This window comes from Ascaphus truei, chromosome 18, assembly GCF_040206685.1.
Source record: "Ascaphus truei isolate aAscTru1 chromosome 18, aAscTru1.hap1, whole genome shotgun sequence".
NCBI lineage: Eukaryota > Metazoa > Chordata > Amphibia > Anura > Ascaphidae > Ascaphus > Ascaphus truei.
The window spans coordinates 20,201,770-20,226,860 of record NC_134500.1 but is presented as its reverse complement, the minus strand read 5'-3'; the positions used below and the strand labels follow the sequence as shown (position 1 = coordinate 20,226,860).

The following is a 25,091-nucleotide window of genomic DNA, read 5'->3' as shown; positions in this document are numbered from 1 at the left end:
TGAATGCAGCCGCAAGCAGCAACATCAAAAACAAAACTGCCAATAAACACTTTCCGGTTACACGTACCCCATAATAATTTGAGCTCTTCCTCTTTCAGACCTCTCAGGCTGGTGGACAGGCAGATTACGAGGAAAACAAGGACTCTTCCCGAACAATTATGTCAACAAGATCTAGGATGGATTGAAACATGGACTAATGCTTCCTCGCTCACCACCTGCCGGTGACCTGCAGAAAGTGCCTAGTCTTGCAACACCTTCACTCGTAAAGAAGCCCAAACCAAAAAATGACCGCTCTGTGGATCGTCGAGCAACGCGACGTCTCAATGCTGCAGATACGCAACAGGGCAACAACGCACTGAACTTTATTTATTGTATTCAATCACATTCTTTAGCAGAGGGAATGAAGACGTGTCGGGGCTTTCTTTGCCGTTTCCCGGGCACAGCAAAACTTTGACTTTTTTGACGGGTCGTGATCGCAAGTGCCTTTATGTTTACTGTGTGTTTTGTTTTTAAATTATATGAAGATGTTATATGCACAGTTCCTGTCCATCGCATAAGGTTGAAGGAAACTTTAAATATGCTGCTAACACATCACAATATATTGATATATATATATTTTTTTTTTTTTTTGAATGGAAGAAGTGTCAACCAAAGAAGAAAAAAAAACAAAGTGATGTCGGATTTATTAGACGCAGTAAGAATGTGTGTGCGGTAATTGTGACAAACATCACAAAGCACTACAAAATAGGATGTTCTATGCACAGTTGCATGGTAATATGGCTGGTCCATGTTAATGTCTTTGTATAATGCTGTACCTATTACAGGAAGCATCTCATTCTTTTGAGCTGTACATTTATAAAGCAGATCATATATACTGTATATATATATATATATATATAAACGCCTGTTTAAACCATGTATGAATGTATAATGTAGTATTCCACTGTACATATTGCAAATGTAGAATCATTATACTAGGTACTTACAAAATATGCACTTAGGGCGAGGTTTTTAATGCTTTCTGGCCTCTGCTATTGCTTACGATGGAAATACTATCGGTATTGTACATTTCCTGAACACTAACAAACCACACCATGCGTTGCAGATTTACTTTCTGCACAATGTTACAGGCTATTTAATAAACATATTGTGTCTACTCACATTACTTTAGTCCTCCATAAACCATTACTGCATACAGGTATTTAAAGCAGTCACGATTGTAAGAAAATACTGTTGAGCTACATACTCCCTACCTGGAGCGGGTCAATGTATTTCTTACACTGCAATGAACATAGAATGTTTAAAGCGCTCGCAGAGGACCTGCAGTATATTGTACCACTGGGGCAGAATGCAGGATTTACTCATTCTTTGAATTAATATGCATGTCCACTGTGTTTTCTGCATTAAGAAATGTCATAAGCTCTACCCCCTGGCCTCAGATCTATGTTGGAGAGGCTGTGGACAGAAAGGAGACATGGCCCACATTTGGTGGTCATGCCCAAAAATCCCAAAATTTTGGCTTTCTATTCAAACATTAATCCGAGAGGTAACTAGCCTCACATTGGACCCAGATCCACTGACCTTCCTCCTGGGCAGGCCAATAGAGGAAATTGACCGCCCGGTAGGAAAATTAATCTCCTCCATCCTTACCGCGGCTAGGTGTGCTGTGGCATTCTCCTGGAAAAAGATCTCTCCCCCCTCCACTCAGGCGGTTAAGAGAAGAATAGACGATGTAATGCTTATGGAACGTCTGATGGCGTTTCTGAAACGCAAGACTGCAAAATTTGGGAACCCTGGGAGATTCACTGACACGCAAGAGAATCTGATAGAAGAAATTATGACCATCCAGACCACAGCCTGAAGGACGCCAGGGTCAGCAGCGTGGGGGAGGCTCACACCCCCCCCCCCATCTCTATACCCACCTCCCCTCCCCCTCTATCCCCCCCTCTCTTTTTCAGACCTCTCGCTCCCCTGGTCACCCGGTGACCCAGAGGTTGCGCCACTCTTGGCGGTACACACACCCCCCCCCCTACCACATGGAAAATTTGAAAATCAAAGTGTATTAGGATATTGCGATGTGATATATGCCTGTAAATTTGCCTGTTTCCTAAAAAAAAAAAAAAAGCAAAGACAAAAAAAAAAAAAAAAAAAGTCATAAGCCTTCCCCTCAGTCCCCCGTTCTCAGCTTGTGCATCAAGTGACGCCACGGGGTCATATCACGTCACCCCGCAGCATCATTTGATGCCAGGTTGCCATGGAGACGCATTGCTGGAAGGCAAGGTAAGTCAATTTACAAAAGGTCCCCTAGCAATTTATTAAAATGCCTTCAGGGAGGTGCAGGGCCTCTAAAGGCCGTGCCCCCATAGAAAATCCCACACCCCCGCGTCCATATTTAGTGCGATGGCGCGTACTGGGAAACAAAGGCCATACCTCTGAGGTAGGCTATAGCGTGTGTATTTGTGCGACAACTTTTTTATTTGGTCACGTGATGGCTAGGTCACGTGCGCGTTTCAGCTAATGAGGGCGATCCGCTCATGTCATGGGCACGCCTCCCCAAGATCGCCCCTGCAGCAGGCATGACGCCATAACGCTCCATCACGCGCCTACTATATCCGAGGCCTTAAAGCAGTGGTCTCCAAACTTTAGTACGAAGGACACATTGTATATTCTACACATTTGAGGGCCAGAGAAAAGCAATTTTTTAAAATAAAATAAATACGTTTTATTTGGCTCTTTTTGGGGGTAATCAGCATGATGATTCAGAATAAAAGAAATGTGACAAATTACAAAGAAAGGATGCCGTGCTTACACTGGGAATTGAGCAAAAATATATATTTCAAGTTGCTATGGGCCAGATAAAATCTTGTGGGGGGCCGGATGTGGCCCCCGGGCTGGAGTTGAGACCCTTGCCTTAAGCCACGTTCACACGGGGGCTTCATGACGCTGTGTGCGTGTGCACGCCTGCGGCTGCTGGGCGATGTGTGATCATTCCCAGCAGACGGAATGATCCGACATCCAGGAAGTGTGAGAGAGCAGGGGGCGCGCGCGCTGTGTCACGGGCACAGGGTGGCTTTGCGATGCATCGTAGAACTGAATGTCACAGAAAAAGTGTTTGAACAATTATAGAAGGGTCATTGAAAATGTATTAGTTTCGCCTTACCTATAAAAAACATAAAAGAAAAGCATAAATCCAGTGTGTGTCTGAAGAGCCAGTCATCTTCCATTCCACACTGGGCTGGAGCAGGAAGCTGCCGAGTCTCTGGTCAATTTCAGCAGCCAATGTAAACGTCTGGACATTGATTGGCTGCTGAAACTGACGTCACGCTGATGCCGCACTTTGCAGCCAATGGTAGTTTCAATACTGAACACCATAGGCCGCCAGGCATCTGTGATGTAAGCGCGCACGTAGTGTGCTGTGAGCTGGGCCTCAGGCCGCACATAGTGCTGGCAAAAGAGACGCTGACGTCACAATGGTCGCGGAGAAAAAAAAAATTACTTCCAGTGATCAAACTCATACTGTTCCTACTATATGTGCACGCGACAGATCTAATGCATTTGTTTTGACGCAACATCACTATAAGCGCGACCTTAGCGGTACTCACGCTAGGATAAGCGACATTAGTGGCATGTTTAGTTACAAATATACATAGGCAACTCATTTCCAAAATGTCATAACTAAAAACCATTAACTGCTCTGAAGAGCGCAGAATGTTTCAGGCATCCGTACCCGTAATCAGCAGCCAATTGTGGTATTATAGTAATCTTATGCTTGTGATATCCTTTATTCCTATATCTGGCGCTCGATTGACACAGTCCATAGGATGAATAGTCCCTTAAGAAACCCCCCCTTGATAGTCCAAATCTTGAAAAATGGAGATGATCTTGACTAGCCCAATCCTTGATTTTAATTACATGCAGCATGTGTGTGTTTTTTGGCTACTGCAGCTGTATTTTAATAAATTGTTGTGCAGTCTACACTATCTTTGCTTCCACTCTCCACATTGGCATCAATCGTGGTTTGGGATTTCCAAAAGCACCAAGGTCACAGGAGATTGAGGAATTACACGTGGGATTTGGGTCATCAGTGGAGAAGGGGACAAAGCACAGATTCTCTCAACCACATCATACAAGAGATTTCTTGTAAGTAGGCACCGTGCATTGTCCATTAGAGATTGTTCAGTTTTGACGTACCTCGCAATGGTGTCCTTTTTTAACCCTTTTTTTTTTTAGGGGGAACATCAAGGATTGGGCTAGTCAAGATCATCTCCATTTTTCAAGATTTGGACTATCAATGGGGGGGTTTCTTAAGGGACTATTCATCCTATGGACTGTCAATCGAGCGCCAGATATCCTTTATTCCTATATCACTGTCATATATGCGAGTTGATGAGAACTTGTATTGTGGGACACCTTTGGCAGCTGATATTCCATATTTATATTATCAGTTGTAGTGTGTGATTCTCACACATTTTTGTGCACGTCCAAATTTGGACCTATAGGTTAAGCGCTGTTTAGTTTAGGGTGTTTTAGTTAGTCTTCCGTTGAATCTTATGCTTGTGATTTGTTAACTCTTGCATTTTTCCATGCTACAGTAGTCTGAGCAGTGTCAATTAACTATTTTACCATATATGTAATAATTGGTTAGAATTGGTTATGCTGTACAAAAAAAAAAAATGTTACAGGGATCAGTGAGTGATCACAGCCAGTTTCACAATTTTCTACATTAACCATCACTAATCAATTCCTATTCCATTAGCTAGGGCATCCTATAAGACTAGTGGGCTAAAGTACTTTCCTGTAATGCGGTTATTTCAAAGACAACCTGAAACCGGCAAGTCTGTATACGGATTTAGCTCTACTACAAAAAAAAAAAAAAAAAAAATTATGTACACCCAATACAATATTAATGTTATCCATGTTTTTCCTCCATACGGTCAAAATATATGACCCTTACACTGCCTTCACCATTGTATCCGTCTACTCTTATGGGTTATAGGCACCCACTAAAGCTACACTAGCAGTACATGGTTCATAGGTTGTGCACCATTTATAAAGGTACCCTTTCCTCTGGATTTTTGTTCAGACTGTGGGTCAGGGTCAAGGGTTTGCATGGACATTTAAAGCTATACCCTGAACTTGGAGATTTTTTTCTTACCATACCATGGTTAGCACTAATAGTTAGTTAATGGCTTGGTTGGAAGTGTCACCTTTGCTTGTCAGGCAATTCTGGAAGCAAGGTGTAAGAGTGTGGTCAGCAAATGAACAAAGACCTTGCAAAGTACTTATTTAAAGAATGAGCAAATATTGTAAAAAAACATTTTATTTCAAATACAGAGGTTACAGCCTGTGCAGCACTCAATGCTCACATTCAGGCAATAAAAAGGCTGCACACAATGTCTATTTACAGAAACAGCAGCAGTTGTGCCAGCAATGGCAGATTAGATAAAATAAAAAAGTGCAAACAGTGGTAGTAGTCCCCAAAAGAAACACTTCTATAGGGATGACAGACTCGCAGCAAGGTCTGCGATTAAAGGAGACTTCAGCTGAGGAAGAGTGCTGATCTTCAAGAGTTTGCTGCTGGCATATTTGTTCTTGACAGCCTGAAAAGAATCAGTTGGAACATTATACAAGCGTGAATATTTCACCCCCATTACAAGCAGGGGTCATCAGAACTGAACCGCATCAATTTCAGCTCTGGGGGCCAACTGCTTCCTGGGATACTTCAGAAGGGGTTGCGGTATCAGCACAGTTTAAATGTCCTGTGTCAATTAGGCCAATAGGGAGCTGCAAGGGATGAAGTCATCGCTTTTTATTGGCCTGCAGGACATTAAAGCCATTGTTTGGGCAAAGTATCCCAACCGGAGCCGCTACCCCCTTCTGAGGCAAGCATATTGGGAAGCAGGGGGGCCCCAGAGCTAAAAGCACCATGGTAGAACGAGACCGTGTATGTCAAAAAATAAATATATCCGCTTTAAAGAAACCATATGCAAGTTGCTCATGTTATGATCTTGACAAAATGATCCAGAGATGATCACAAAAAATATTCCCATTTAGTTGCACTCAACCCCTATTGTTGACCTCATGTTATGATCTGCCTACTTTTTACTTCTGCATCTACTGTATTAGGCAGCACCCTGTTCATAAGCCACACCACACAGTACCTGCCCTCTGAAATAGTACCGAAGGTGCAGAGGCACACCAAGAGATCCTATGTGTGCAGCTACTATATGGAGTCTTCTTGAAGTGATCAATAAAATGTAACCTTTAATATAATGGACATACGTGTACCATAAAATATGCCAACACAATAGTTAGGGTTTGAGTAAATCAACACTAAAAACGAGTGAATACCAAGTGTTAGTATAGTAACTTAAAGACAGAGCCGGGGTGAGACGCTGAACTAGTGAAGTCTAAGGCCTTGGACATAGTAAGCGCTTAGGTGCTGCCGCTCGCTCTCGCTTGCTGCCGCTCGCTCTACCAGGAGCTTTTTGCTGTCCTTGCAGAGGAGACAGCAAGCGCTTGTGAGGCGGGTATCACTGTGTGTGTGTGTCACTTTGAAGTGATCTGTGTGTTTGTGTGTCACTGGGGAACGTGTGTGTGTGTGTGTGTGTGTGTGTATATTATATAATATTTAAAAAATTTAAAAAAAGACATGTGAGAGTAAATTTATTAACATTGTGCAACTTTGATAAATATATTCGCGCACACACATCACACACCACACATACACATACACACTGGTACACACACACACACACCCACACACGGAGGCACATCACCCGCTCACCCCCGGCAGCGCAAGCCCCCTCCATCTCCCGCAGGCTGACAGCCACAGGAATCGGGCAGAAGGTACACTCACTCCGCTGGCGCCAGACCCCGTTCACATTTCCCTGCTCTCCTTCCATTGGTTGCTGAGGCGTCACGTGAGCGGACTCAGCGCGTGAATTTAAAATTTCACTGTCGGCTCTGTTCAAGCGCGCCTCAGCAAGCAACGGAAAGCATGCGCGAGCCCCTACTAAAGCCGCTTTAATTGCGACTGTAGGGGCTCAGTGGCAAGCAGCAGCAAGCGAGAGCAAGCAAGCAGTAACCATGCCCTGGGCCTAAGACCCAACGTGTGTGTGTCACGGTCTACAATGGCTTCTGGAGAAGATGTTGACTTGCACATTAATTCTTAATTTACTTAAACCATCAAGGCTTGTTCCATCTGTACCCAAATATGCATATCCAGCAACATGGTGCCGTTTCCTCCCCCTTGATATTCTTGTAACTTTGTTAGCACTGTCACTGATTAACTCACTCCTCCTTTACCCACCAATAGCCACAGAGACTATTTATGCCTTTAAGACCTCTTCCCTTTGTGCTGATTTGTTGTACAACTCCAGACAGCCTTCAGGTGGTGTAGGCATTGTCAGCCTTCAGGTGGTGTAGGCATTGTCAAACAGACGGCGCACACTCAGGTGAAGTGGTATGGTACTCCGGTGTTTCACCCAATTTCAGCAACCAAAGCAATTACAGCAGTATTTAAATATCTAGCAAAAAACTCTGCACTGCAGGTGCAAGCAGCATCCAAAACAAATACTGAACACGTAGCAGCAGTTGGCTGATAAGATCCATTAGTATCAGTTTCACTTTAGTTCTGAGCTAGTATCACAAAAGATACTGCATCAGGACCAAATCCAATGTCTACTTTATACTTTGAACAGCTAGTACATGCAGAATATAAACTTTAACCAGCTAGGAGACACATGGGGGGTGGGTTCCTCTCTAAGTTACTATACTCACCCCTGAGTGCAGATTTACTAAAAACCTTTGACTCAACTGTCATTTTATGGAACATATATACACATAGCGAAGGTTACATTGCATCGATCACAACTACATATAGGTGTGCAGCATATATAGGATCTTGGTGTACGCCTCTACACACACACACACACACACACCTTATTTGGTCTCAAGTACCCCCTACGTAGCACCCTTTTCATTGAGTGAGAACTCTTTACAATACAACTTAAGTGGACCATTGCTACAAAAAAAAAAAAAAACTGTACTTACCACATGTTTCGTTGCATTCTGGTTGATTTTACACAAATTCTTGGCCATGTGCTTCATGATAAACAGCAAATCTTCCTCTGCATACCCTGTGTAGTAGGTCTGGGTAGCACCCTTGAAAAACAGGTAGTCGTGTTAGTGGTTTACAGTGTTCCGATTACAAGCGTCTGTAAATAGTTTTGACCCATTACACAGAAGTTAGTTACGAGTGCAAACCACTCACTACCCTTCCCATAGAAAGTACAGAAAAGCCAGTGAATAATATGGGCAATGGTGATAAGATTCTATTAGACAAGTATTCCGACCAGAGACTCAATTTCCTCTACTCACCCATTTGCCTTGACACAGAACTTTTTGAGACAGACAAAGGGCGGAAGCAGCAATCTCTGAAGGGTGGAAGTGTACCATGTCATAGTCGACCAATGTCAGCTCCATTAGGTATTTTGCAAGAGTGTGCTGCTCTGCATCAGCCTGTTCAAAAGGAAAACCCTGCATTATAGGACACTTAAGGCGCAATCCATGGTAGCTGGCCAACAATCTTTTGTAAATAAAGTATTATCTTGGCTTCCTTCATTGCACCCATGCTTACAGCAGATACTTTTTTTGGAAATGGATAATTGGTGCCACTGAATGGGAGTACCAGGACCTCCCTTTTAACACCCCAGAGCCAATGAGGTTTACCCGTTTAAACTTGTTCAGTAACACGATAGTATTAAGCAAAAATTACACCCAGCATAAACTACAGGTAACAAAATATTTTACCAGAAAAATGTTTATATCAATAAAAGTCAGAGCTTGCCATGTTTACTAACCAGCTCTTCACAGAATCCAAAGGGAGCAGGATCAACCCAAAAATTAATATAGTGTGTATTGTGATGCGTGTCCGACCGGTTCTGCGAAATGGGGGAAACGGGCAATGAAGGTCTGTCCTCCTGCCCCTCACTGAATCCACTCAGGCTCAATCTATGCATTTCAAAGCTTCAAGCTTCTTACTTAGGAGGACCCCGATTCTCCTGAGGAAGAAACGTTAAGCGGGTAGAGATTGAGCCGGAGTGGATTCAGTGAGGGGCAGGACGACAGACCTTCGTTGCCCGTTGATTTCCCCCCCATTGAGAAGAACCGTAAGTGATGCAAGTCCTCCTGGAAGTGACGTCAGATGCTGGGAGAACGTGAACTGCAAGGGGAGCTGGAGAGACCAGCTGAACACCAGTGGCTGTACATCTTCTTAAGCCCTATCCAACACAAGATCAGACCAGCACACATCTTCAAGAAGGAAAGGTCAGAAGTAGATGTAAATAAAGCCCATCTCCAATCTAAGTAGAATAACCTTATGAGCCAAGATTCCACTCACCTTTTACTTTTATCACAACAAACACTATATTTTATTTTCTGGATTCTGTGGAGAGCTGTTGGTGGGAAAAGCTTTTGGAAACGAGTCCAGAGGTTGAGAATCATTACCCATCTACTTAAAAATGATATGTTCACAATTCATGTGTATTTAACTTACTTGGATCACCCAACACTTGATCACTGATTGTATTTTGTGTGAAAGCACCAACCAATATCACTCTTTGGTGTCATGTTTACCAACCAGTCATCTTTGAATCAGCGGAAATTAAATAGTAGACTCACGCTGCAAGACTTTGATGCCCGTCTCAGGAAGTGGAGGGGTAGTGGACGGCCCAAGTCAAACTTGAGCTCCCTCAGGACCGTCATTTCCATCTCTTTGATCTGAGCCTGGGTATAGGCATTGTCAGTGATGTAAACAAAGTCAGCAATCTCTGGAGTGTACATCTCTTCATATTTGGAAGCCACAAAGAGCGAAGTTATGCCAACCAACTGAAGCTTGTTGCGGCTGACTGGCTGAACCTTACAGATGGAGAGATAACTGGCTTTTAGTTTGAAGCATTACAAAGTAGATTCTTTGGAAGATGGGGGAACAAACAAGCTTACTTGTAAGAAACGGTCCATAACCGCTATACCCATGTACAAGGTCTCCTGAAGTAACTGGAATCTAGCGTGGACTTGGATCAGCCAGTCAACCAGGATGGCTCTCATTCGTTCATTCACCTCTTTTCCTTCAAGGTACCTTGGATGCACAGCCTGCTGAACCTGAAGTGGAATTTTGCCATGTAAAACAGATGCAGACTGCTGTTGTACAACTATACCAAACTCACATGGAAGAGCTAGCATTTTCATGCTAGCCTTAAGAGGAAACGGTAATACCAAAAATATTCTACAGTTACTCAAGGTCTAGTGCAGAGACTAGACCCCGAGGTTTTGAATCCTAGTTATGTCAATGTTGCATGAAAGTGAGAAGGTAGTACGCCTCCTCCTACCCCATAGAGAAAAGCCCATTAAAATGTTCAGTACTGATGTAATTAATTATACCCTTCCACAACATTTCAGGATGTCTGAACAAGTAGCATTGTGGTTCAATGAACTGAATTACTGTAAATCTTAAAACAAATTTATAGAAGTGCAACTGTACCCCGTAAAGTGAAAATATCCATGTCCAGGATCATGGGAGAAGGAGTCACCCAAGAGAAATCAAAAGCTATAAAGAATACATTTGATTGCATCCGAATCCATCAAAATGATACAAAGACTGACTAACAAAATGTGTACCTGCACACCCCTATAGCCATACAAATGTCTTTGCCTTTTAGTAAATGGCTGTATAGTGAACATCTTTCATCTCCCCCAGTTTATACATAGCCTGTAGATTGGAGTCTCCAAGTACTCAGTTAAATAATTTGATATTTCTCCCCCATATTGTGCATTAAACACATGTTAACAAGTTAGGGGGGAAAGAAAATTGCACATTTTAGTACTGCACCAATAAACACTTCTAAACTGGCACTTCACAAAATGTACCTCCAGGTGTCTTAAGTAGGTATAGATGTCCTTCACATATTCACTGCATAACTGAGGGTTTTCACCATCCTCTACATCAATATCCTCCACATTGGTCAAAACACTGGAGAAGGCTTGACACAACTCTTCCTCTTTCATGGACACATCCATAGGGCGTGGTGAAGGTTCCTGGTAGAGGCATAGAATACAGGTAGGTATCACATATTTGGAGTGAGCCTACCCATGTCAGATCGATTACATACTCTTACTAAAGAAAGCCAAGTCTTTTTACCGGAGGTGGAGCGGCTACCACTGCTGGTTTAACAGCAACAGCCTTGGGTTTCACGTTTATATTTGTCACTTTAGTAGTTACTGGTTTTGTGGGTTTTGCCACCACCTTGCAGTTCTAAAGAGAACAAAAAGAGAGTTACTAAATGCAGAGTAACAGGCAAAGTAACATTTGAAACATCACTAATCTGTACCTTGACAGCAGGCTGCCTATTGCGCATGGCAACCTTGTTGCCGATTTCACCGAGAGCAGGTCTTCTGACTGTTATTTGAGTCTTCGATCGCATTGCGCCTGCAAGAGCATTTTCAGACTCACGTGGAATCTGAAGAGAAACAAAAGACCAGCACAGCTTTAACATGCAATTATGTTACATGGTCTCAGATTACATTGGGAGAAAACCAACAATGGGAAACGTGGTGATCAAAGCAGCAATCCCCATTTGTATTTAATAGGATAGGAAACAGGGGATCCCCAGAACTGAACTACACTATACACAGCTCAAGAGACACCTCCCTACCTAGGTTCCCAGGATACAGGGTTTAAATCTCTAGGGTAAATAAAATGGCTGCCAAACACCAGGTCAATAGGAAGCCACATGTATACACAATGCATTTAAAAGCAAATAATCAGCAACAACTTCAGGAGGTAAGCAATTTAGGAACCAGGTGTCACAAGAGCACAAAATTGCATAATTCAACTCTGGAGGACACTCTTGGTTCCAACCATGTTTAAAAAAAAAAAAACACAACACACTGGAAACTACATCAGGTGGATGTTACTTGGAAATAAGGGACAATATTTAAATCAATAGTGTGCGCGCATGACATTTCAGTCCCCAGATGGGACTCTCTAGTTGAAGACCATCCTCTCAGGGCCAAAACATTGGCCCCTTCACCATGCACAATATATTGTTTCAAATATCTTTTATGCAGCACATTTTTAACCAATGGGTGGGTGAGATAGATAGATATTTTTTTTTTAAACTGTCCCCCCTCCCCAACCCACCTCCTTTAAACTGTCCCCCCTCCCCAACCCACCTCCTTTAAACTGTCCCCCCTCCCCAACCCACCTCCTTTAAACTGTCCCCCCTCCCCAACCCACCTCCTTTAAACTGTCCCCCCTCCCCAACCCACCTCCTTTAAACTGTCCCCCCTCCCCAACCCACCTCCTTTATACTGTCCCCCCTCCCCAACCCACCTCCTTTAAACTGTCCCCCCTCCCCAACCCACCTCCTTTAAACTGTCCCCCCTCCCCAACCCACCTCCTTTAAACTGTCCCCCCTCCCCAACCCACCTCCTTTAAACTGTCCCCCCTCCCCAACCCACCTCCTTTAAACTGTCCCCCCTCCCCAACCCACCTCCTTTAAACTGTCCCCCCTCCCCAACCCACCTCCTTTATACTGTCCCCCCTCCCCAACCCACCTCCTTTAAACTGCCCCCCCTCCCCAACCCACCTCCTTTATACTGCCCCCCCTCCCCAACCCACCTCCTTTAAACTGCCCCCCCTCCCCAACCCACCTCCTTTAAACTGCCCCCCCTCCCCAACCCACCTCTTTTAAACTGCCCCCCCTCCCCAACCCACCTCCTTTAAACTGCCCCCCCTCCCCAACCCACCTCCTTTAAACTGCCCCCCCTCCCCAACCCACCTCCTTTATACTGCCTCCCCTCCCCAACCCACCTCCTTTAAACTGCCCCCCCTCCCCAACCCACCTCCTTTAAACTGCCCCCCCTCCCCAACCCACCTCCTTTAAACTGCCCCCCCCTACCCAACCCACCTCCTTTAAACTTCCCCCCCTCCCCAACCCACCTCCTTTAAACTGCCCCCCCTCCCCAACCCACCTCCTTTAAACTGCCCCCCCTCCCCAACCCACCTCCTTTAAACTGCCCCCCCTCCCCAACCCACCTCCTTTAAACTGCCCCCCCTCCCCAACCCACCTCCTTTAAACTGCCCCCCCTCCCCAACCCACCTCCTTTAAACTGCCCCCCCTCCCCAACCCACCTCCTTTAAACTGCCCCCCCCTCCTTTAAACTGCCCCCCCTCCCCAACCCACCTCCTTTAAACTGCCCCCCCTCCCCAACCCACCTCCTTTAAACTGCCCCCCCTCCCCAACCCACCTCCTTTAAACTGCCCCCCCTCCCCAACCCACCTCCTTTAAACTGCCCCCCCTCCCCAACCCACCTCCTTTATACTGTCTCCCCTCCCCAACCCACCTCCTTTAAACTGTCCCCCCTCCCCAACCCACCTCCTTTAAACTGTCCCCCCTCCCCAACCCACCTCCTTTAAACTGTCCCCCCTCCCCAACCCACCTCCTTTAAACTGTCCCCCCTCCCCAACCCACCTCCTTTAAACTGCCCCCCCTCCTTTAAACTGCCCCCCCTCCTTTAAACTGCCCCCCCTCCCCAACCCACCTTTAAACTGCCCCCCCTCCCCAACCCACCTCCTTTAAACTGCCCCCCCTCCCCAACCCACCTCCTTTAAACTGCCGCCCCTCCCCAACCCACCTCCTTTAAACTGCCCCCCTCCCCAACCCACCTCCTTTAAACTGTCCCCCTACCCAACCCACCTCCTTTAAACTGTCCCCCCCAACCCGAAGACACCTTTTCACTGACCCCCAAATCGGCTAGGAAATAAAAGCGAGCAAAGAAAAGCCAAAGATCAACATGATCTGAATACACACTCACCGCAGCGCGACGAGTCGCCATTTGATCCAGGAAGTGAAGGCGGATTAAAAAAAAACCGGGTGTATAAAATGCGCCGGACCCCGCTCTGCCTCACGCGCACGCAGCTGCTGACTGTGTCTCACACTCGCATGGAAGGATTTTAAATGTCGCTCCGTGCCTTCCTATTGGCTAAAGCTTCATAGAATGCTCGTTTCCCATTGGCTGCGTGGCACGGGGGCCTTGCAAATGTGTCGTCATGGTAACCCGCTTAGGCCTCCGCCTTCAGCGCCTGCAGGGCGCCACGTGTTCATTAACCCATACGAATTGCATTATCAGTAGTAATAGTCATTAGAAGTAATAGTAATTAGAAGTAATATTAATTTGAAGTAATAGTAATAAATATTCGTTGTTTTTGGCAGATTTCTGTTGTCTCCCTTTTTTTTTAAATAAACTTTATTGAAATAGTAACAAGGAACAATGAGCATACAACATAAGTGCACGCTACATACATGTTATTAATAGCGCTGTCACCGGACCGGACATTAATGCAATAGCCTTATTAAGCAGAATAATTGTTTTTACGTCTTATTAGCAATGAACGCAAGATGTCAAAAGTGTAAGCTTCAAAGGATCATGGGAAATATGTGCGTGCCACGTAATGTCGCCACCAGCCCTCCGTCAGTGACCCTCTGATGCTTTGTGCACACACAGAATGGGAGCGGCTCTCCTAATTGTAACATAAATAAAGAACACCTCATCATATCACTTAGATTGTAAGCTCTTTGGAGTAGCGTTTCCTGTTACCTTATGTTATCATTTACCTGTTGCACTTATTACCATTGCTTATTATTTATTTACCTCCTATTGTAATGTTATGAAGCGCTGCATACATGGTTGCGCTATATAAATCAAATTATATATACTGTAGTTAGGGTTGCCAGGTGTCCGGTATCGAACCAGACTGTCGTGTATTTGAACACACTGTTCAGTAAAAAATTAGAGGTAATACTGGACATGAATGTGTCCGGTATTACCTCTCTGTACAGTAACCTGACTGGCTTGGGGGAGGGGGGGAGGGGCCAGTGACGCGCCCGCCCCCGGACCGCCCCCTGACGGCTGCTGAGAGCGCTTGCGGTAAGCAACCGCAAGGCCAGGGAAAGCACACGCTTTCCCTGCGCCTCAGCACGCCTCAGCACGCCTCAGCACGCCAGCAGGGACCATGGACTCGGCCTAACTTGTTTCCTGCTTCTTATTTATTTTTAAACAGTGTATTTTTTTCCCCCTTAAAAAAAAAAAATCAGATGAAACATACATTAATATGGCTGCTAATCCCCTCTCACTTGGTGACATTAGTACACCTCAAAGAACCTTATCTGAGAAAATTGAGATAACTTATTTCTGATGTCCATCTGCATGAAAAATCGCTCTGTGCTGCCTGGTGGAGTGGCAAAAGTTAGAAGAAACAGCACACGTTGCCATGTGGATACTCTACTGCTGGCTTTGGGCCTTTTTAAATACTGAAATAAAAAATACATTGATAAGGTTGGTTCATTTGCTTTAAATGCCATAACATGGAGCTCACTGTAACGGATGCTTGCCATAAACTGGACAGAACTGTGAGACCGAGCTAGGGATATATAAACACCGACCTGTAGCCGCGTCCGGATGAGGGACTCGTACTCATGGGTAGCCGGATCAGGATAGGAGAAGGCAGGAATGTCGTAGGCAAGCCGAGGTCGAGGGGTAGAGAGAGCGGAGTAGTCGAGAGTAAGCCGGGGTAGAGGATAGGAGATAGCAGCAAATTCGAAGGTAAACGAGGCAAGGCAGAGTGCTTGTGACCAGCAAACATCACAAAGGTTTATGCTCGGCCTACTTCCTGGTGGAAGGGCTGAGCCTGAATAGCAGGTTAAGCAAATCAGGCTCCGGGCTGTACAGCACGCAGGAATAGGTAGGAGCCAAGGGGGGAGGGAGTGGAGGGGGGGGAGTGGAGGGGGGGAGTGGAGGGGGGGGGGAGGGTGGAGCTGGGGGGAGGAGTGGAGAGGGGGGTGGAGGGGCGGGGAGTGGAGGGGGTAGTGGAGGGGTGGAGGGGAAGGGGGGAGTGGAGGGGGAGGAGTAGAGGGTGGAGGGGGGGGGAGAGGAGGCTTGGAGGGAGTGAAGGGGAGGGGGGGAGTGGTGGGGGGATGGAGGGGGGGAGTGGAGTGGAGGGGGGAGGGGGGGAGTGGAGGGGGGGAGCAGGGGGCATATGTATTGTCATAATATATATATACGCTTGCCCCCCCCCCCCGTCCGGGCGTCCGTTCCCCCGCTGGCTCGGCAGCTGGCCGCCCCCCCTGCTTGTTCTCCGATGGCTCGGGCCTCTCCAAACCCCCCCCCCCATGTTCCCCGATGGCTCAGCCGCTTCCCCCCCCCCGCCGGCCGCTTGGTCCCCGATGGGTCGTCCGGCCAATGGAGGCGCGTGCAAGCGGCGGCAGGAAGCGCCATGTGTGGTCCTGGCCTGAGGCGCGAGGTAATGGTGCGCTCCCCCGGCCGGCTGCTCCACCGCTTGTTCCTGGGCAGTTGAGGGGGGACGCGCCGGGGTGTTCAGCGCCAGGGGTTTAAGGTGTGAGGCGCAGGGTGTAAGGTGTGAGGCGCAGGGTGTAAGGTGCAGGGTGTAAGGTGTGAGGCGGCACGCCTGCGGGAGGGGTGTGAGGCGCAGGGTGTACTGTCTTACCTGGGCTGCTGCACATCGTGTGGTAGGTCATCTTGGAGAGGAGCACGCTGTGTGAGGGTGAGTGAGTGTGTGTGTGTGTGACCACACCGGCCAATGAGAGGTGTGCGAGGGCGGGCGGGCCAAGGGAGCCATCTCATTGGCCTGAGGCGGAGTGACGGGCCAAAGGTCCAATGTGATTGCCCCTAGACACCGGGAGACACAGGACGGACAGACAAACACACATACAACGGTTTGAGAAATATATATATAGATAGATACACAACGTTTCGACCCTAAGGTCTTTGTCAAGTGCAAAAAGTGTCTTTTTGCACTTGACAAAGACCTTAGGGTCGAAACGTTGTGTATGCTATAATAAATCTCTTTATTTTGGAAATCATTGTGCCCCATCTTCATTCCACTCTTGTAGAGCCATTTTAATGGCCAAAAGCTCATGATGGCCCACATCGTAGTTGTGCTCGGCTGGTGAGAACTTTTTTTTTAAAAAGTGCAATGGTGGAACTTCGCCCTCTCGTCCTTCCGTTGAGAAAGCACTGCCCCTGTCCCGACGTCGGATGCATCAACCTCCATGGTGAAGGGTAAGGTGGGATTTGGTTGTACCAGGATCGGAGCCAATGCGAATGCCTCTTTTAGTCTCTCGAAGGCCTCTACGGCTTCCTCCAGCCATCGTGTAGAGTCCACCCCTCTCCTTGTTAGGGCCGTAATGGGAGGCACGACCGAGGAGAAATTGTGAATGAATCAGCGATAGTAATTCGCAAATCCCAAGAAGCATTGGATAGCCTTCAGGCCGATGGGACGTGGCCATTCCAGAATCACACTCACCTTTGCCGGATCCATAGCCAAACCCATAGCCAACACTATGTATCCAAGGAAAGACATGTTAGACTGGTGGAATTGGCACCTCTCTAACTTCGCGTACAAGTGATTCTATCTCAGATGTTGCAGAATCTGCTTCACATGATCCGTGTGTTCGTGCACCGACTTTGACAAAATTAGAATATCGTTCAGGTAGACGATGACAAATCTGTCCAACAGGTCCCGGAAGGTCTTGTTGATGAAGAAATGAAAAATGGTCGGAGCATTACACAGTACAAATGGCATGACTAAGGCTACGCTTATAGTGCCGGCGACGCGACAGTCAGGCTACGGTCGCTGGAAAAATCAAATAGAGATTATTTCCAGCGATCGCGACCAAACCGTCGCTCCATCGCCCCGCGTTTACTATAAGCGCACGCGACAGCAGCAATGCATTTGTTTTGCCGCGACGTCGTATCGCTGTCGCTGTCACTATAAGCGCAGCTTAAGTACACGTAATGTCCATCTCGAGTGTTAAATGCCATCTTCCATTCGTAACTGTGACGGATCCGGACCAAATTATACGCTCCTCTTAAGTCGAGTTTGGTGAAAATGCTCACCCCCTGCAGATGAGTAACGGTTCTTCACCGTAATTTTGTTCAGTCCCCGATAGTCAATATACGGCCAGAGCGATCCGTCTTTCTTCTTCACGTACAAGAAGCTGGCCAGGCGGGGGAGGATGACTTCCTGATAAAGCCCCTCTGCAGATTCTCCTGGATGTACTCTTTCATGCCATGAGTCTCTGGGAGAGATAGTGGGTAGGAGCAACCTCTGGGAGGCATTGAGCTGGGCAGAAGCTCGATAGGGCAATTCAAGGAACAATGCGGCGGCAGCTCCTCAGACTGGGCTTTGTCAAAGATTTCCCTATAGGTGGCATAGACATTCGGTAGGACGAATGAAATATCCTCGGTTGGTAGAGCAATACCGGACCGGGTCTGGAACACCTCCGAGCAGGTCTCCTTACAACGGGGCTCCAGCGGGTAAATCGAGATGCTGTCCAATCAACCAGGGGATTATGCTGCTGCTGCCAGGGCAAGCCCAGAATGACACTGACAGATGGCGAGTGGATAACGTCAAATCGTATCTCTTCCTGTCCTCAAACATATCGGGGCCGTATCCAGGGAGATGAACGCCGGCTGTAACAGCCTACCCTTGGTTGCCTCTAAACCAATCGGGACCAGGTTCTCAATAAGAGGGATTCGGTGCCTCTCAACAAAGGTCTGATCGATTAAATTACCGCCCGATCCAGAGTCCAAGAAGGCCAGTGTCTTGACCATGATAGATCTCCTGAGCAAATCCACGTGAAGAAGGAGCCTAGTCAGTAGGCCCGAAGGAGAAGAGCAGAGTGTTCCCAGTGTGGCTCTCCATATCTCACTGGGAAGTGGCGTTTCCCGACTTGTGTTATTGGAGGACCCAATGTCTGAAGGTTTGAAACGCGTTAGAGTGTAGTAGGGTTTCATCCCGTTTTTTGTTATGATCTAATAAATAAAATTTTGTACCAGCACAGTCCAGCCTTCTATTTTTGTCCAGCGGTGCCTGCTTACTTCCTCCCTTCACAGAGAGGTTACTTCTCAGATTACATGTATAGCGGAGCACGCCTACCCAGACGGAGCCACTAGACAACAAACAGTGAGTTATTCACAATTTCTTTTATGGAGCTGCCCCAGGTGAACTGGCCATATATGCAGGTCGTCTAAGGGGTCCAGTGCCGGTTGAGAAACCTCTACTGGTCATCCCTGTTTGATTTAACAATACTGATTGCTAGGTCAATTCCCACAATAGGGGCATACAGTGTAGTATCAAAGGCTACATACAATCACTTTATACTCTCACTCCAAATATGTCCGGATGTTTCGGCAAAAGTGATATTTCTTAAAACATGGGACTGTTTACTCTGTAGCACTCGTCAACTTTGGGGGGGACCATAACCCTATCTATCTTCCAAAAAGTGAAAACATGCCTGCTCAAAGCTATTTCTGCCCGGATTTGCAATGCCAAATTACTTTTCTACTTTTAATCATTAGTGTTCGAGAGTAATTACCATCATATTATATAATGGTAGCTTTTCACGAGTGCCACAAATCTCTATTACATGCATGTGCACCATTAGAAAGACCACAGTTATAGTTAAAGACCCTTCTAACATAGAACGCTACATGTAAGAAATCCAATTAAATGATAATTATATTGTAACGTGTGAATTCAGTATCAAGACAAAATTTCAAAGTATGTAGTATGTTGTCTGATGGTTCATTCTTTACATACATATATCCCATATTCTTTATTTGGTATATTCTGATGACATTTATTTACATTGGAATGATATATTCAGTTAAACTGGAGAGTTATAATCTCTATAGAGAAGCCCTGTGTGGGTGACATTTGAGTGACTATGGACAATTGGTTATAGCTGATGCAACCAGAAGAGGCGATGGCAGTAGGAGTTCTGAGGTCTTTGCAGAGGACATGCCATATTGGGTTGTTCTGTGTATTGAGGAGTGGACAGTTTCTTATCAGATGACATCAGTTTAAAGATGCAGGACCTTTACTGGTAATAAGAATTAGTGTTAGCAAGAGCTGACGAAGGGATATATCTGGATAAATATCTGGCAGGGGGACAGCTGAAGGGAGCGAGAGGCAAAGAAGGATTCCACCGAGATGTAAGGACAGAGTGATTCCACCATAAGGAGAGAGATTAGATAACATCAGGAGATGGAGAAAAAAATTATCATGATATTAAGATCAATACAAGGATCCCATTTAGAAACAGAAAACTATGCAACCATTTTTAAGAATACCATAACTTATTTGGAACATCACCGCCATTTTGTACTATTTTTATGTGAACATTTATCTTCAAAATAAACCTTTCTTTTTATGTGATGCGACCGGAATTACTGAGGTCCGTTGTGCTGGAGTATTTATGAAAGAGACGTAAAGGACATTTTATACTATAGCACCAAAGGGTCCAACCAGTTTTAAATTAGGAATCTGCACAGCTAAAGCCTTTATTTGATGCATTTGAAATGGTTGGTCCTACACTGACCTCCCATTTTTTTATATCTTTTTCCATTCCAAATAGACCAACATTGATTTTTCAACTTCATATCAGGTGCTGGCCATTTCTTTGCGCAGTACATTAATAAATCATGACAACGCAGCTTTCAAAAGTCTGATGACACTGTTCTTTTGGGGTAAAGAAAATTACAAGTCTCCATCTTTGCTGATGACACTAAATTGTGTAAGGTAGTAGAATCAGCGCAGGATGTAATTTCTCCCCAGAAGGACTTGGGGAGACTGGAAACTTGGGAAGGTAAATGGCAGATGTGATTTAATACAGAAATGTAAGGTTATGCATTTGGGAAACAAGAATAAGAAGTCGACCTACAAATTAAATGGGGATAAATTAGGGGAATCCTTGATGGAGAAGGATATAGGAGTGCTGGTAGACAGCAGGCTTAGCAATAGTGCTCAAAGTCATACAGAAGCTGCAAAGGCAAACAAGGTCTTATCTTGCATTAAACGGGCAATGGATGGAAGTACATAAACAACAAAACAGGTAGCGCTAACCGCAATGTGTGTGGTGTAGTAACTATTACCTTATATATTAAATAAAACTATACATAAGGGGCTGCCTAGGACACAAAGCCTGACCCCCTGGTCAGGAAAACAGTATGGACAGGGAATAGTTCCGTGGGCGCCTATAAAATTTTACCACTATAAAGGATATACGAAAACCAAGCCTGTTGGTTGTGAAGATTGTTGATCCTCACGGTGGAGGTTCAAGCCCCGCACACATTGGTGTAGTACCCCCCGTACATCGGTGAATCAACGTGAGCTGCCAGCTAACCATCTCTTATAGCCGCCGACGAGTTGAACCAGCTGTTGCGGTTTCCCATTATTCAAGCGCCCTGCTTGGCGCCCTGCAGGAGTACCTGCTGACAAGTTGCGTCCACGAGCGGATAGAGACGCCAGCTAGCAGTGAGCAGCAGATAGACGAGCTCACGGTGGTCCGTGGCTGACATCGTGCTGAATCAGCTGCAGCTGAGTTCCATCTGCTCAGACGTGCTTCCTGGAGCTGCAGGAGTCCCCGCTGATGAGCTGCACCCACGAGCCGACAGAGACGCCAGCTAAGCAGAGAGCAGCACACAGATGAGAGGGGATACTCTCTAAAATATCCACTGCCTGCAAACCTATTCCATCTGCCCACCGTGAGGATCAACAATCTTCACAACCAACAGGCTTGGTTTTCGTATATCCTTTATAGTGGTAAAATTTTATAGGCGCCCACGGAACTATTCCCTGTCCAATGGATGGAAGTAAACATAATTATGCCCCTTTACAAAGCATTAGTAAGACTACACCTTGAATATGGAGTACAATTTTGGGCATCATTCCTTAGAAAAGGCATTATGGAACTAAAAAGTGCAGATAAGACCCACCAAATTAATAAAGGGATGGATAATCTGATTTATGAGGAGAGGCTAGCTAAATTAGATTTGTTTACATTAGAAGAGAGGCAACTAAGCAGGGATATGACCATATACACAAATATATTCAGGGACAATACAAGGAGCTTTCAAAAGAACTATTCATCCCACGGGCGGCAAAGGACATGGGTTATCCCTTAAGGTTGGGGGGAAAGGAGATTTCACCAGCAACAAAGGAAAGGGTTCTTTACAGTAAGGGCCGTTACAATGTGGAATTCATTACCCATCGAGAATGATGGCAGATACAATAGATATCTTCACACAACAACAAAAAGTTGGACATCTTTTGAGAAAGGAATGGTATACAGGGATATACCAAATATGGAAAGGATGTTGACCAAGGGAGTAATCTGATTGCCAATTGGAGTCAGGAAAGAATTTATTTTAATGAGATATCATTAGATGATACATCACTGGGGTTTTTTGTTCGCCTTCCTCCGGATCAATATACAGCAAGTACAAAATATAGGATAACGCATCTCACCTAAATTTAGCATTAGGTTGAACTTAGACACCTGTCTTTTTTCAACCTCATCTACTATGTAACAAGCAGGCATGGAACAGTTAACAGGATATACATCTGGTGTGGGCAACTTCAGTCCTCAAGGGCCAGCTACCAACAGGTTCAGGATATCCCTGCTTCAGCACAGGTGGCTCAGTCAATGACTGAACCAGGAAATTCCTGACCTGTTGGTGGCCCTTGAGGACTGACATTGCACCAGCCCTGATATTTGCCTTCACGGTCTGTTCTTCATAGCAGCTGTTTTAGGCATGTTCTATAGTACGCGCAGCTGCGCGTGCGCCAGGCGTGGCACGTGCACGTTTAGTTAATATAGCGCACGCAGTGGCGTGCGGCTAGGGGGCGTGACTGATGTCACAGCGTTAGGCTGCGGTCCCAGTCTGCAGTGCAGCACGCGCGCCCAGCGGGGGTGCGGCGTATGCACAGCGCTTCACCGCGATCTGCGGAGAGGGGCAGAGATTGCGATGGGGGCATGGCCGGGGTTTCAGGGGCATGGCCATAACCTCACACGGCTAGTTCGCCCTTATTGGCTGAACCGCTGGGGGCGTGGCCACACCTCCATCGCAAGTTGCAAATAAAAAAAACTTGTCATACAGTGCAGCTGCACATTCCACCCCAAGGTACTTAGTGGGCCCAGCCCCATTGCGGGGCAGTACTTGTTCAACAACGCACACCAAGCCGTGCGCTGTAGAACGCAGCCTTAGGCCGCACTGTGATTGTATTTTCATGCTGCTGCCGTAACGCAAGCCGATTTTATTGTAATTTCCCTGGTCTGCCGCGCCACCGCTGATGGCCGTGCGCACGCGTCCCTGGTATAGAAACGGCTGGCTAACACAGCCAATTAGAACTGCGCACTATATTACAGGCCTTAGCCAAAGACGTCATTTGTAACCGTCCATGTTAGGTGTTTTTTGTTTCCTCCTAAGAGTTGGATAACTGTTTAGGACCATGAGAAGTATGAGGGGCAGCTGGACATGTTTAACACTTTCATTGCAGTGAGTTTTCCCATAAACTCGCTACAATCTAATACCCTTCTTACCAGTTTTTCATATATTCTGTAAGCTGCACAAAAGTGTTACAGAAAACCCTGCAGCATGACTGCGCCTGGGGGTCCTGCAGCGGTAATGTCTAGCTCTGAAGTCCCAGTGTTACAGAGATGTGAAGTTACTGATTCCTTGTTTTTAAAGGGGGGTTTAATTTGTCACCCAATAGAAACCACAACCAGTGTTGCTGCTTCTGATTGGCCTGAGGATTTGAAGCAATTTTATTTCATGTGGAGGGAATTTAAACCAAGAAGCCGAACCTGAAGCAATGGATGGTTGGTTATTATAGGATGGAATCAGGGGGTTGTCAGTCCTCTGCTTTTAGAGTCTTGCCTGCATAGAGGTGCCAGTAGTTGCAGCAAGGGAACTTGTGTGCCCAACAAAATGGCAGTCTTTAAATGTCTCGAATCATGCAGGCCAATTGAAAGTTGTGACATCCCTTGCAGCTTCTAATCAGCCTGTGTGACCTGTACATTTAAACTCCAGTGATACATGTGTAACCCTGTTCACCCCCACTCAATTTCACATAGGGTCTCCTAGGGGAAATATTGCTCTGGTTACATCTGTCCGAGTGGTGCATACCTGCTGGTAACAGTGCGGCCCTCCTCCCCCCCCCCCCCCATGAGTCTTCCACCTGATGGTAGAGGGTAATAACAGGACAGGCTTGTGGGGTCTTGCCCAAATTCTACTCATAGGTGTAGCACCTCCATCTTATGCAGCCCCCAGCTGTATGGGGTGAAGTTTCTGCAAAATAACTATGCCCCTTCCTCCCAATATACTTCAATCTCAGGCCAGCAGGTATAAGTAAAATGCAGGAGCTCTTTATTTCATCTTCACTATTCAGCAGCAGTTCTCACCAGGTCTTCCGTCTCAGGATGTCCCTGAACTCACTCCCAGCCAAGGGTACCAAGAGTGGTTCTAGCTCTTCCCCTATCCCCTGGTAGGATAGGAGGTATGGGTCTACCCAGGCTCCCCGGAGGAAGGGCCTCAAGCCTACCAGCTTAGTATGAGTACCCTGTCTATCAAGGTAGAGACCAACTGACTAAATAGGAAGTTACAGTACATTAAGTAAGCTCCAGTAGGCACCACCCCTGTATCTCTAATTGAATAGAGAGCCTGATGACACTACCTTCACTGACACTGCACAGCATGTGTGGGTTAAACCCATGATTTCTCCTGGCAAACCGGCCCTTACCTGGTATTACTGCCAGGAGAAGGACAGAACTATAATCCCAGAACTACCCAGGGCTACACATGTTTTGCTGCTTTAAGATATCTAGTACTGGGGGTTTCCTATACGCGCCATGTTAAATAATTTAGATATCATTGGTCATCTAGTGCTGATTTTTGCCATTTGTTCTTTGAATTTGTAAAGTTAACACCTCCCCTTTATCAAAAGAAATTGTTACCATGTAACAGTTATGAGACCATAGGTAGAACTGAAGCCATTGGGTCAGTTAAGGAGATTTAAAACTACAGGACATTCGGTTTCACTTTTATTATCAGATGAAAAGCTCAAAGCACACTTAAAATACAGATTAGTGATAAAATCAAGATTTTAAGCCTGAATATTATTTAAAAGATCAGTTCTTCACCAGAAGGAAAATTAAAAAAAAAAA

General features: G+C 46.0%; 2 protein-coding genes across 4 annotated transcripts in view; one reads left to right on the top strand and one right to left on the bottom strand.

Moving 5' to 3' along the window:
• The window catches only part of MYO1E (myosin IE), a 163,664-nt gene extending 162,502 nt beyond the window's left edge, over positions 1–1,162 (top strand). For all 3 annotated transcript variants that reach the window (XM_075575813.1, XM_075575812.1, XM_075575815.1), the window contains one exon: positions 99–1,162. In XM_075575813.1, coding sequence (XP_075431928.1) covers positions 99–175 — 77 coding nt within the window. In that variant the 3' untranslated portion in view covers positions 176–1,162. The remainder of the gene's footprint in view (positions 1–98) is intronic.
• Positions 1,163–5,302: 4,140 nt separating this feature from the next.
• On the bottom strand, positions 5,303–14,021 carry LOC142469013 (G2/mitotic-specific cyclin-B2-like). The gene is made up of 9 exons (XM_075575816.1): positions 13,879–14,021; positions 11,391–11,519; positions 11,201–11,314; positions 10,930–11,097; positions 10,006–10,164; positions 9,685–9,921; positions 8,383–8,523; positions 8,056–8,166; positions 5,303–5,600 (listed from the first exon to the last, which is right to left on the bottom strand). The coding sequence occupies exons 1-9, from the start codon at positions 13,897–13,899 to the stop codon at positions 5,493–5,495; spliced, it is 1,188 nt and encodes a 395-aa protein (XP_075431931.1). The 5' UTR covers positions 13,900–14,021; the 3' UTR covers positions 5,303–5,492.
• Between the last annotated feature and the right edge of the window lie 11,070 nt (positions 14,022–25,091).

What these genes read in the sequence shown, in the direction of transcription:
- LOC142469013 (XM_075575816.1), bottom strand. Translation starts at nt 13,899, where the DNA reads ATGGCGACTCGTCGCGCTGCG. An exon ending in ATAGGCAGCCTGCTGTCAAG is followed by an intron (nt 11,315 to 11,390) that starts GTACAGATTAGT and finishes TGTTCTCTTTAG; the next exon opens with AACTGCAAGGTGGTGGCAAA. An exon ending in TTCTGTGTCAAGGCAAATGG is followed by an intron (nt 8,167 to 8,382) that starts GTGAGTAGAGGA and finishes CTGTTTTTCAAG; the next exon opens with GGTGCTACCCAGACCTACTA.